Here is a 13,576-nt window from a genome sequence, read left to right on the forward strand (position 1 = left end):
TTTTTTGGTTGCAGCCTTCATTGTTGTTTGGCGGGCCGGGCTGGATTCGACCCCACCACCTTAGGTGTATGTGGCTGGTGCTTAGCCACTTGAGCCATAGGCTCCAAGCCAAACCTGGGTATCCTAAATCCCAGTTCAGATTTACAACGGAATAAAATTTCTCCTTTGTTATTAGAAAAGTCTCCTTACAATTCATACTAATTTTTCCTCTGCGTTAGGAGGCAGCCACAGTGGATGCTGCTCTCACTGCTCGGAAAATGGGCTGCACAGACAGGTCCAGAAAGGGAATCTCCCAGCTTTGCCCCACCCCTAAACTCAAGACCCTTTTCACTGCAGCTTCTCAGCCTCTCTATCAGCAGAGCAGCAGAGACAAAGAACGCTGCACATTTTCAGAGGAAGATGTACTCGGGATGTCCACGTGAACTGGAGGTCAGGGTCACAAACATTTTCCCCACTAGACCAACAGCTCCTTACCTGACAGCCTTTTCCCCACAGAACAGCAGATTTACCTCTGGCCTTATTTTCCCTTCCTCTATCATATCAGAGTTAACCTCAATAATGTCCCTGAAATGTGTCCATATTAGTAAGGTGTAAATTACCAAAAACATAGCTCCAAAAATCAGTCCCTCAGAAGGTGATTTCCATTCCAAAAGACTGACAAAGCTTTCAGCTAACTATGAAACTTGAAGAATATGGTCAGCACGCTGACACAGAATGAGAAGATGAGCAGAGGTGGCGTTATAAGGACAGAGAAGGTGGCAGCCCACTCAGATTATGCAAAATGTTCTACGTCTAAAGGAAAGAAAGAAGTATCCTATTAAAAATTGTGAAAACTTACAGCACTCGTCTACCTAGAGGGTGGTTACAAGATGTTTCCGCTTTTCTCTGGCGTAGAACACAGTAGAATAGAACTTTCAAAGCACTTTACACTCTCCAAAGTCTTTCACGTGTATGATATCACTGAATCCTCAAAACGGAAACCATTCCAATTTTATAGATGTGGATAATAAAAAGGTGAAGTCTTCTGACTCAGGGTCTGTTAAGTTCTCCCCTCCACTCCACCAACCTCCATGACTCCCTACAACAGGGGTCCTCAAACTTTTTAAACAGGGGGCCAGTTCACTGTCCCTCAGACCATTGGAGGGCCGGACTGCGGGCCCCGGGACAAGTCGGCTGCTAAGCAGGACAGGCAGCGGCCACAAAAACACCCGGCAGCCTGGATAAATGTCCTCGGCGGGCCTTAGTTTGAGGACGCCTGCCCTACAACAAGGAAGAAGGAGCTGTGCCCGTGGATGACCCAACTCCTTCTATAGCAGCAGAAACTGACCTGTGAGACCCACAATGGATGCAGAAATGATGGCTGGCCAAGTGTTCTTCCAGGCAGAACATAAAATTCCTACCAATTTAGAGGGCTAGATCCAAAAACACTGTCCAAAAAATCAGTTCCTTTATGTGTTTTTTATTCCTTTATATGTTTTTATGAAAGCAAAAAATAAGGATTATTTTCTATTCAAGAGAATGTAGGTATCGACAGGAATAAAAGCAGAAGGTTAGAAAAGGTGGAGCTCAAGGTTCTTCTACTCCCAAAAGCTTCCCATTAGGAGGAAGATTGGTGCAGAGCTGTGGAAGACGGTGACGTGCACTTAATTCCTGCTTCCCCATCTATCCACTAGCCCTGCGACTTCTCTCTTACACAATGAGGACAGCAACAGCACCTTCTCCACGGTGAGACTGAGGTGACGTGAACACAGCGCTCAGGACTGCCCCTGCCCCACAGTCAATGGAGGCAACCGTGTAAGAGGACGAGTTTTACACGGCTGAGACTCTGTCATTCACACCACTTGACACCAGTCAGGCAAAAGTAAATTCCATACTGAATTTGTCAACAACAAGCAAATATTTCCAAGCCAAGATGTTTGCTTCCAAAGACAATTTTTTCCAAAATGTCTTAACTATTTTGGCAGAAACAAATGCAATCAACACATTTTAGCATCTGCTTCCAAGTTTTAAAAAAAAAAAAAACCCAAAAGCGTGAAAATGCTCCACACAATATTTTAAAATGAAAAGATTGCACAAACATTTTGAAAATTTTAACCACTTGCAAACTGCCTACATAAAAGGATGAGTTAAATGGAGGGCAAATACAATGAAACAGTTAGTAAAGTTCAAGTTTAATATTCTAAATAGATGACTACCTTGATAAATTCTTGTCTATTATTCAAACAGGGAGAAAACTAACATGAAAGTAACTTCTTTGTAGAGCAAAGGATTTTAAACTTTTTCAAGCCCTTCACTGAACTAAAAAAACAGTGGCGTTAAAATGTTAACTTAGGAACCCAAGTTCTATGCCATTATTTTAAAACTAAACTTTCACAAACTGGTCATAAAATCTAAATGACTAAAAACAGCCCAAAATTTAGTAAATGAGGCCTGGTTCAGTGGCACACGCCTGTAATCCCAGCACTTGGGGAGGCCAAGGTGGGTGGCTTGCTTGAGCTCAGGAGTTCAATACCAGCCTGAGCAAAAGTGAGACCCCATCTCTAAAAAACAGCTGTGAGAAAAAGTATCCAATGTACTCAGTCTTAGTATGAAACCAATTTATAGCTTTCTTATGAAAGCTATAACCCAATTATAGCCCAAGAAGACAGGGAATGGGGAAAGGGGAGAGGGAGCGTGAGGGGAGGAAGATGAGTGGAGGGAGAGTAATTGGTGGGACCACACCTATGGTGCATTACAAGGGTATATGTGAAACTTACTAGGTGTGGAATATAAATGTCTTAATACAACAATGAAGAAAATGCCATGAAGGCTATGTCGACCAGTTTGATGAAAGCATTTCAAATTGTATGTAAAACCAGCATATTGTACCCCATGATTGCATTAATGTACACAGCTATGATTTAAAAGAAAAATAAATAATAAAAAATAAATAAATAGCTGTGCATCATGGCTATGGCAGGTACTTGTAGTCCCAGCTACTTGGGAGGCTGAGGCAAGAGGATCACTTGAGCCCAAGAGTTTAAGGTTGCTGTAAGCTATGATACCACTCTACCGAGGGCAACAAAGTGAGACTCTGTCTCAGGAAAAAAGCATCAATAAATGCATTGTCCTTTATGGTGGTTCACACCTGTAATCCCAGTACTTTGGGAGGTTGAAGCCAGGATCTCTTGAGATCAGTTTGAAACCAGCCTGAGTAAAAGTGAGACTCTGTCTATACTAAAAATAGAAAAATGAGCCTGAAGTTGCAGCAAGTACCTGTAGTCCCAGCTACTTAGTAGGCTGAGACAAGAGGACCACTTCCTGAGCCCAAAAGTTTGAGGTTGCTAGGCTGTTTGAGTTAGAGTGACATCAGGGCACTCTAGCCTGAGGCCACAGAGTAAGACTCTGTCTCAACAAAAAAAAAAAAAAAAGAGAGAGAGAGAGATAAAATGGTTCTGGAAAAAAAAAAGTCAACTACAGAAAAAAATGACCTTTGTGTTCAAGATTTCTGGAGCTATTATATGAAAGGAAACCATATTTAGATTTTATCCTCTAGAATGCCAAGTGAATTCTATAGACCAAACTTCACAAAAGATTTGGTTAGAGAAAAAATAATGAATAAATATATTTTAGGTAGGTCGAATATTAATTAATGTATTCCTCTCATATTCTAAGATAATCCTTAAATTTTTTTCAAAGTTTTTTTTTCACTATAAAAGTCAATGTAATAAAAATATCCAACTCTTTATTACTCAGAGACTGATAATAGAATGTCTAGAAGTCCACACTCCTACTTTTCACTCTTCTCTCTTTGGCTTCTTTCCTTTAGGTCATCACACGATTCATTAGCAAGTCACCAAAGGATGGAGAAGAACATAAAAATAGTTCAAGTTTCATTAGTGAATACAGCCACATGATTTGGTGAGAAGTTAAAATTATTCACGATCATTATCCCAGAGGTCTAATTTTCAGAATTTTCAGGTTAACAGCCATGGACCCTGTCATATGTTATGAACAAATAACAGGATATAATGCAGACAGAAAAAGGACTATGTGTTACTTAGCTCAGAGTGCCTATTTTTGGTTCAATGCATAATGTATAATTAATGTTTGAGAAAGGAGTAATGGAAGAGAGGGGACGAAGGAGGAGAAACACAGAACCAACAAAAGGGACACTTTATGTACATGGAGTCACAGAAATTTAAAACTGGAAGACATGTAGGTAGGAAAAACAGGGTAAATTGTGTCAGTGAAGAGTTCAGCTTGGTAGATAATTCTGGATCACATCCACCCAAGCTCTAGCACCACTAGAGCTGAGCAAGTTACTTGGTGAGCCCAAGTTTCCTCATCTATAAAGATGGAGCTAAAAAGAGACTGACTCCATAGGCTTTCCCTGAAGACCAACGACGCAATCACGGAGTGCCTGGCGCGCAGAGGAGGGCTCAACGAACAGCATCATTGGTAATAACGGAATCGTGATCTAGGCTAACATCCTCCTTCTGCATGCAGAACATGAAACTAAGACCCAGAGAATCAAGAAGACTGAGAGTCATACAGCTTTCTAGAGGCACAGCCTGGTAGATGGACTCTGACCTCCTGCCTTCCAAGCCCATAATCCACACTGCTTATCAGAAAACCTCTGCTGAGAATTTAAGCAAGTGCCAAGCTAGGGCGATGCCGGTCCTCAAAATTTAGTGTGGTTTTAAAAGCACACGAGCCTGTACCTAACATGTGGAATATTCTCTCATGACCCACCAGCAGATCTTCTGATTAAACTAAGTCTGGGATAAGGTGTTTTCAATAAACACTCTAGATGATTCTCCTATAGAGACCCTGTGACCACACTTTCAGAAACATCACTATGGAACACGGCTAACAAAAAGCTCCCTATCCATAGACTGGACCATTAGAATCACCACACAGCCCAACCCTGACCTATTTATTACATTAGAATCACGGGGGGTGACATCTTTTTGGAAATCTCCTCAGATGGCCCTTACATGCGGTCAGGTGAGAGAACTCATGGCCTGTAGATGGAGCAAACAAGCAGGTTTGCTAACAAGAACGGGAAATGGTGCGATTTGTGAAACTAAAGAATGAAGACTAAGAATACTTTGTAAGAAGAGCTCAAAGGCTCATGTAGGCAACTTTGTCACAAGGTACAGGGTTAGGGTTAGACGAACAAGAGATCCCTAAAAAAGGTGTAGCCTGAGCTCATTACTGCCTGTCCCTTCACAGGAGCTACCCTTTGCCAGCTCTGCTTATAACACTCACCTTTCACCAATGACCCTATAAATACAAACCCCGGCTCTGATCTCCCAGTGATTTCCTTTGGGACTTTCCAACAATTAAATCATGTAGGATGTTGTGCCGTAGTTTAACTCAGCTAATCCCATTTACTATGTTCCCGTGAGGACTTATTCAAACTTCCTGAGTTTCCATTTCTTCATTCTATATAAGAAATATCTATTCTGCCTATTTCATACAGTTGCTGGGATGATAAAAAGACACAATGTATAGCTTGTAAACGTTTTCTCCCATTCTGTAGGTGGAATCAATACATGAGTAGATTAATAAAATGTGGTTTATGTGTACCATGGAATAACTACTCAGCCATAAAAAAGTTAGTACCTTTCTTAACAATCTGGAAGGAAATGGAGACCATTCTTCCAAGTGAAGTATCACAAGAATGGAAAAACAAATGTTACAATTACTCACTATTAAATTGAAATGAATAGATCAATACTTATGAGCACATACAGTAGTAAACACAAAAGAAATCAAGCAGGCGGGATAAGGGGATGGGCAAATTCACACCTACCAGGTGCAATGCACACTGTCTGGGTGACGGGCACACTTGTAACTTTGACTCATACTGTGCAAAACAATTCATATAACCAAAAATTTGTGTCCCAGTAACATTCTGAAGTTAAAATTAAAAAAGACACAATGTGTCTGACAGCATTTTTCCAATTCCAAAACAATATATAAATCTCAGATATTCCCTTTTAAAACCTATTTAGTCCTAATAAAGATGCGACATGCTTATGGAGATTTATACTCAGCAGAAGGGGCTAAGCCTCCTCAGAGAGTCCAGCTAGGCTGCAGGGCCACTCTAGGTCACCATCATTGCAAAGATTTCAAGAGGAGGTCAACTGTACTTAGAATAAAAAAAGTCACAGGACCAGAGGAGATCAAGTCAGGTTAAGATAAGCTCAAAGAATTATACACTGTTCTACTTGTTATCTCAAAAGTGGAGTTCAACCCCTTACACAACTAAGATTAAGAATGAAAAAGGAAAAATATGAAAAATAACTTGGAAGAACAAGGAAAAGGAATGTTGGCTAAGAGGACATTTCTGGGCCTGGCTCTCTCATGTGCATTGAATTCCTCAATGAAAAATTTGGAATCCAGGGTGGCACCTATGGCTCAAAGGAGTAGGGTGCCAGCCCTATATGCCAGAGATGGTGGGTTCAAACTCAGCCCCGGCCAAAAACTGCAACAACAAAAAAAAAATTTGGAATCCAATGTAAGATAAAGAGGTCTGTGGTCAATTCTAACCAAAGATAATTAAGCAGAGTCAACCACTTCCTAGGTTAACAGGAAGAATTCTCAACTTTTGGTTCTGGCTCTTTGCATGCCACAGAATAAACAGTCTTTATATGCACCATAATGATGCGAGGCACCAAACCCCTCAGATAAAATAACGACTATCCTCGTCAGCTTTCACCTAGAAGATGTCAGGCTTCGTAACATACCTCCATATCCTAATTATTTCACAAATCTGATTGGCCAAAAATCACGAGCTATACAAATTATATAGAAGGGTCAAATCCTTGGCATGAGGATAATACAAATTTTAAAAGGCTTACATATCATTTAGAAAACAGATTTTCAGAATTTCCATTAGTGGAAAAATGTAGAGTCACGTGAAGCCAAATTATGTAAAAAGCAGTTGGAAAACATATGTGAAAATAAAGCAGTGCTTATTTACTTTTAACAGCCAAGTAGTTTTTTGTTTGTTTGTTTGTTTGTTTGTTGCAGTTTTTGGCCAGGGCTGGGTTTGAACCCACCACCTCTAGCATATGGGGTCGGCACTCTACTCCTTTGAGCCACAGGGACCACCAAGTAGCTTTCTCTTGTATTGGCCTTTATGCCGGACCTACACAGATAATGACACAGACTGGGCACTTTTATTTCAAAGTGTTAACCACTGTAAAATATAAACAGAACTGATGACTCAATATTGGCAAGGTGTGGTGGTGACTGTAAACCGGACACCTTCAGGAGAACTCGGCCACCAAGGTCAATGGTGATGATACACCCTACCCTCAGTAAAACCTCATGCTATCACTGTGCAAATGATCTCTGCCCGTGATACAATGAATGACCTTGCCAAGAGTGTTTAACATCACAAATACCACTTACACCTAGATTCTTTGTTAAAAGATAAAGTTAGGAACAGCTTAAAGAAAAAGCCATCAGCTCCCAAGTAGTACCACATGGAGATTATTTGGGTAATGTTCTTATCAGGCAAATAAATATATAGATATCCAGTTACATTTTAAAGACAAGTAAAAACCCCAGATAAGTAACTTGTCTAAAGCTAAATACCTACGTTAGGAGTAAAGATCTCAACTTCCTGCCATCTGTATCAGATTCAAATTCCTATGACATGCTACCCTAATGACTTCTGATTTTAGACTGGGGCCTGGAGAGTAACACACACAATAGAGGAACAAAATAGAGTTGGGCAATTTCACCTGTGTCCCCATCCTCAACACAAACACACACACAAAACTGAAAGCAATTATGTGAATGTTTCTGGCACAATAAAAAAGGATAGAGACCTAGAGTCTGGCTTTTCACCTTTACAGATCAGCAAGTCAGGACTGACTGGTACTGACTGTGCCTTCTCCACGGTCCTCATGAAGCTGTCACCTTGTCATCATTACTTTCTACTTTAACTTTTACCTACAGGACAGCTAAGTATCCCCAGGCTCTTCCATGAGAAAGACCAAGAACCATGAACTATAGGAATTTAATGCACTCTCTTAAACTAGTGCTTTTCCTGAGTCTCCCACCAATAACCAAAATGTACAGAAGTTTTGAGATTCAAGTGTAATTAAAGAATGTGGATAGCAGAAAACATGAAATTATAATCAAACCTAAGGCTGCAAATAAAATGCCACAAGAACTCTCTTTTACATCAACAAATATAAAAATAACTTTTATCAGAGACAAATTATAACACTTCAATTCCACGTGAGCACCTGCAATACTTAACACCTCAAATTCACACTTCACTTACCTCATTTCGATTTGTGTCCTTGGAAATAGAGGACACGTCAGTACAGAGGGAATGGGATCTCTTTTTTCTAAACTGAAAATGGTGTGCTGCATGGGGACAAAATCTCTCAGTGTTCTGCCTTTCTCGAACATAGCTATAACTTTCTGATGGGTCTTTAGTAAATTCACTTTTTTCAAGTGCTCTCTCCCCACGGAGAAGAGAACTTAAGCTGGCTGCCTTTCGAAAAGGAAAAACATCAGTTTTTTCCTGGAATGTTATTTCTCTTGTGTTGACATCGTCTAAATGCTCCTTCCTCTCTGTGAAATATGGAGTGCCGTCTCCTTCTGAAATTCCTCCATCCAGTTCACTAACTTTTCCTTCTGTTTCTCTGTCTTCAGAAGGAGAAATGTTCACAGTGTGAGACCGGCTGCTCGCAGCACTCGGCAGAAGTTTCTGTTTAACACTGTCAGCTACGACTTCTGTCTTTTCTTGCTGAATACCATCTTCCAGCGTGAGGTCTGGGGTAACAGATTCCTCCTGGACCAGTCCCCTGGATAAAAGCGCTGGCTGTTCTTTTGGAAGCTCAGCTCCACTCTTCTTCTCCCCTTCATTTTCATTGTTTGGCACTAGTGACGCTGTGTCACCTACAATTTTCTTTATCGGTTTTCTTCTGAAATATTTTCTTCCGGGAGAATATTTTTCAGGGCTCAAAGGAGTTTTGGCAGGATCTAAATATTGTTCTTCTTTCTCAGCTCTTACACATCCACAGACATTCCCCATTTGATTTGCAGGAGCTCACAGCTCCACGAAGTCACTCATTTCAAAATCCAGGGCTCACTGAGATCCTCTCCATTACGTCTGAAAACTCCACTCTGACCTCCAATTCCTCACGGACTTTGTGACCATCCTCTTCAGTCTGAAGCCATTTTGCTTATGAGAAAGGCACACGCAAGAAATGCTGTGGCATCTTGCCCGGCCGGGTCCCTGTGTCTCATTAGACACTGTGGCTTATTTCTGGCCACCAATCCTCTTAGACAAACATTACTGCTCACTGTCAAATTACAACACTGATGAGCTTTCAAAGCAAACTCTGAGCTCTACTGTATTTACACAATCTGAGGGCAGATCATGACCCTTTCTGTTTTCTGAAATACAGACACACCACCAAAGTCTGCACTTAACCTTTGAAACTACTGGTGGTTCAACAAGTCAGAGCAAACAGAAAGTAAATACCATTCAGGTGAGATTTAGGAAAGCGCCTTCCAGATTCAGTTTCAAAGTGCCTTTCAAATTTACTTTCAGAGAGTCTCTACCCTCTAACATACAGTTTTTGCCCTTAAGAAACACCAACTAATTTTGGTACTCGCACATTAACAAAAAGCTAAAAAATCTCTGTAAATTATATTAAGACTCTTAAAAAAATACCAGTGTGGTTCAATAGCTAGCTAATGGAGAAATAATACATGTTCCATGCTTAAAATATTTTAATAAAATTGTTTCTAAAGTAGTTGGTAATATTTTTTAAATTACAGAAATTTCCAAGTCACTGCCATTATCTGATCACTATTTATTTATTGATGTGAAAAAATAAATCAATTGTATGATGAAACATACACAGCCAAAGGAAATACCTGTGCATTCTTATACAGGAATTAAGGCAGTTAAACTTTACACGTAACTTTTATAATTGTACCCTGGTTAAATATTATGCAGTTTTACTAGGGCCTTGGTGGAAACATAATAAACCAGTATGAAACCTGGTGATCTAAGGTGTACATACTTCTAACACTGAGTCATAGACACGATAAAAAGGAAATCAGAATGGCATTAAGTGGACTTACACGTACACAGAACTCATTTGACTACTAAAAAAATTAATAACTGCCTTTCTCCAGGTAGTCTTTAGAATGATCAAAAGATGAAATTCATCATCTTGTGCTATGTCAGAATGTCTAATTAAATGGTGGAGTGAGCAGTGATGTTGTACTTGTTCGTGAGCAACAGACCCTGCATTGTGAAGTTTATCTGACTCATTCAAAAAGAAAGGAAAGTAAATATCCTCCAGTGCCAAAACCCGAATAGCCTAGAAAACAACGGGGTCAAAATAAGGTATTGGGTTTGTTTGGTTTTATTTCTTTAACTGACACATAATAGCTATACATATTCGTGTGGTTTACAGTAATATTTTGATATATAATGCACAGTGGTAAGATCAGGGTAATTAGCGTATCCGTCACCTCCAATAGTTATCATTCCTCTGTACTGGGAAATGTGATTTTCAATGATTTCAAAGGTAGTGGAGCATTATTCAAGAGAATTTGAATGTGTAGTGGCTGGCACTTGTGCTGACATGATAGATGACAGATGGGAACTGGTGATTTGCACTTCTGCCTTCTTCCCTGTGGCCCTGGCACAGAAAGCAGCTGTCCATTTGGGGGACTATACATACTGCTCCCACTCCAGAAACGGCCCAACTCTCATCTCTGCTTGGTAGCTGGCATTTATCTTGTAAAGCCTGTCTCTAACATCGGCGAAAATCTCCCTTATTCTCTAACATCCTCCCAATCCTACCACAAGGCTCCCTCCCCATACATTTCCATTTATATCACCAACATTCATCACCCTAGATTGTAATTAGTTCCACGTAAATTCCTCCAAAAGATAAAAAACAGGCTTCATTACCTTGGTATCTCTGGATCTAGCATACGGTGGGGCTAAATGATATAGGATTACTGTCATGATAACGCCTACCTTAAGAAAAGCCTGACTGAAGAATAGATTTAATTAGAATATGTATAACAAATATTTTTAAAATAAAACAAATTGGTCTTCTAAATTGCCTTCATTATTTATGTAAAGTATAGGGAGGAAAGTTCAGACACTCTCAGGATAATTACTACTGTTATATAATCTTTACATCTTGCCATCACCAGAAAATAGTTCTAATCTTATATTATTGTAGTACTAAGAAAAGTTATTGCATCTAAATAGGAAGGAACATTTCCACTTTACCAAAACATAGATATGCTCCATTTAACTTTTTTTTTGGACAGAGTCTCACTTTGACGTCCTCAGTAGAATGCTATGGCATCATAGTCTACAGCAACCTCGAACACTTGGGCTCAAGCCAATCACTTGTCTCAGCCTTCAGAGTAGCTAGGACTACAGGTGTCCGCCACACTACTTGGCTATTCTTCAAAGACAAGGTCTCACTCTGGCTCATGCTGGTCTTGAACCTATGAGTTCAGGCAATCCTCTCACCTCCACCTTCCAAAGTGCTTGGATTACAGGCCCTAGCCATCTCACCCAGCCAATATGTTCCATTTTAAAGAGATCTCAGTCTAATTTTAACATTGGTGATAATTTAAGTCATAGCACCTTGAAAATACAATGGTTCTATAACATTATGCAGGATCATAATAGAAGAAAAAATTATTTTGGTATTTCTGTGACTAGTTCTCTCTCCTCCAAAGACAGCTAAACCCCAAAGAGCTCTTTTACTATATAATTCTTTTTTGAATAAAATTTTGCCTTCATTTCTTTCTTCAAACGAAGCCCAGTGTGGCAGATCACACCTATGATCCCAACGTTTTGAGAGGCTGAAGCAGGAGGACTGTTTGAGGCCAGGAGTTTGTGATCAACCTGAGCAACACAGTGAGCCCTCATCGCCACAAAATGGAAAACAATTAGCAGGATGTGGTGGCAGGTGCCTATGGCCCCAGCTACTCGAGACACTGCGGCAGGAGACGGCCTGCACCCCTCAGTTCAAGGCTGTCGTGAGCTACTACACTCCAGCCTGGGTGACAGATCAAGACCCTATCTCTTCAAAAAGTATTTTCCCTCAAATATAGCCTCTAAATACACTGCTTCTGATTCCTCACTCTTCTAATTCTACAACCCTTCACAGTAGCCCAGCTGAGCCTCTTATTTTCTAGCATTTCAGTCTATTTTCTAGTCTCAGTTCCCAGCAGCGTAGGTCTCCCAGGTCCTCCTTGCAGAACTATTAACCTTCACGCTATGTCACACTTCTCTCAGTCTCTAGCGGCACTCCATACCACTCACCACTCCTGCCGACTTGGAATTCTCTCCCCTTGCTTTCGTCAGTACATTCTCTACAATGTCATCCACCTCTCCAAATGCTCCTCTTCTGTCTCCTCAGCAGTCTCCCCCGTACCCATAATCATGGGCCTTCCCCACATTTCCTTCATTGGCTCTTGGCTCTTTTCCATTGTGTTCTTCTCCTGGGTCCTCTGAAGATCTGTGTTCTCTGACAGAATCAGTGGCCACCTGTACAGAGCTGACTCCCAACTCTGCCATCAGTACCTCTGACTTCCCAGCTCGCCTCAGTTCACACATTTCCAGCTGCTCAGCAGACAGATATGCAGCACATCCACCAGAAGGTGGTGAGTTTCCCCCTTACCAGCACCCCCATGTCTCCCAGTGGCCTCCCATTTTCGGTTCTCCCAGGTTAAAGAGTTTGGTTGCCTATAACTTTCATCCTCATGTCCTGCATCTATATCCTTTCTTGTTCCTTCAAAATATTGACTATTGGATTCAATTTTTTGTCCCCAACTGAGTCCTGGCCTTTATCGCTCCACTCTGAGATCACCACCTCGTCTTCTTTCTTATCTCTCTGAATCATTTCTACTTATTTTACTAAATTGGTAAGATTTCCTAAAACGCAATTTTTCAAGCTCAGATTGGTAAAGTGACGCACCCAATGCCATCACAACAATTAAGAAAGAGCGCCAAGACTGAAACCTAATTCTCCCCAAAGCCTGGGTGCGCTCCTCTACCCCACAGTGATCCTTAGTCTGACATTCCAACTTCAGACACAGCCTGCCCCACCAGCACTGTGGAGATGAGGTTCCCTGCTCTGATAGGCCTCTGATTTCTCATTGGGGGTTCCTATAGTTTCAACCCTACCAAAAGCTCTAGTACCTTATCCATTTATAGCTAATTAAAGGGTCCTCAAAAAAGCCACTGAAGAATTCCACATGAAATCAGTTTTTTGGCCACTTCTACTCAGATTTTACCCAAAGTCTGGCTCTGTGCTCCCCACACAAATCCTCGCCTTAGTTAGTACTCAGTATACTTGGTCCCCTAGGGATAGATTCCCCCAGTAATGGGGACCCCCAGACCTTTGGCATCCTGGCTCTCCCTGACACCAACAGCCCCACTGAGTAGACATTCACCATATTCACTGCCCTGCAGTCTGGCCGGCTAACCCCTCTCCCCTGCTGCCCTGCGGCCTGGCCGGCTAACCCCTCTCCCCTGCTGCCCTGCGGCCTGGCCGGCTAACCCCTC

The 13,576-nt window shown here is 41.1% G+C and overlaps 1 protein-coding gene across 7 annotated transcripts in view; it reads right to left on the reverse strand.

The window, feature by feature from the left end:
* The window catches only part of DST (dystonin), a 480,961-nt gene that overhangs the window by 224,238 nt on the left and 243,147 nt on the right, over window positions 1-13,576 (reverse strand). The window contains exon 1 of one of the 7 annotated variants that reach the window (XM_023513154.1): window positions 8,291-9,329. The exons of the other annotated variants lie outside the window; for them this stretch is intronic. Coding sequence (XP_023368922.1) covers window positions 8,291-9,049 — 759 coding nt within the window. The 5' untranslated portion in view covers window positions 9,050-9,329. Of the gene's footprint in view, window positions 1-8,290; window positions 9,330-13,576 lie in introns of those variants that run through there. 7 annotated transcript variants of the gene reach the window in all.

The sequence above is a fragment of the Otolemur garnettii genome, unplaced genomic scaffold (assembly GCF_000181295.1).
Source record: "Otolemur garnettii isolate 467f Iridium unplaced genomic scaffold, OtoGar3 scaffold00035, whole genome shotgun sequence".
Lineage (NCBI taxonomy): Eukaryota > Metazoa > Chordata > Mammalia > Primates > Galagidae > Otolemur > Otolemur garnettii.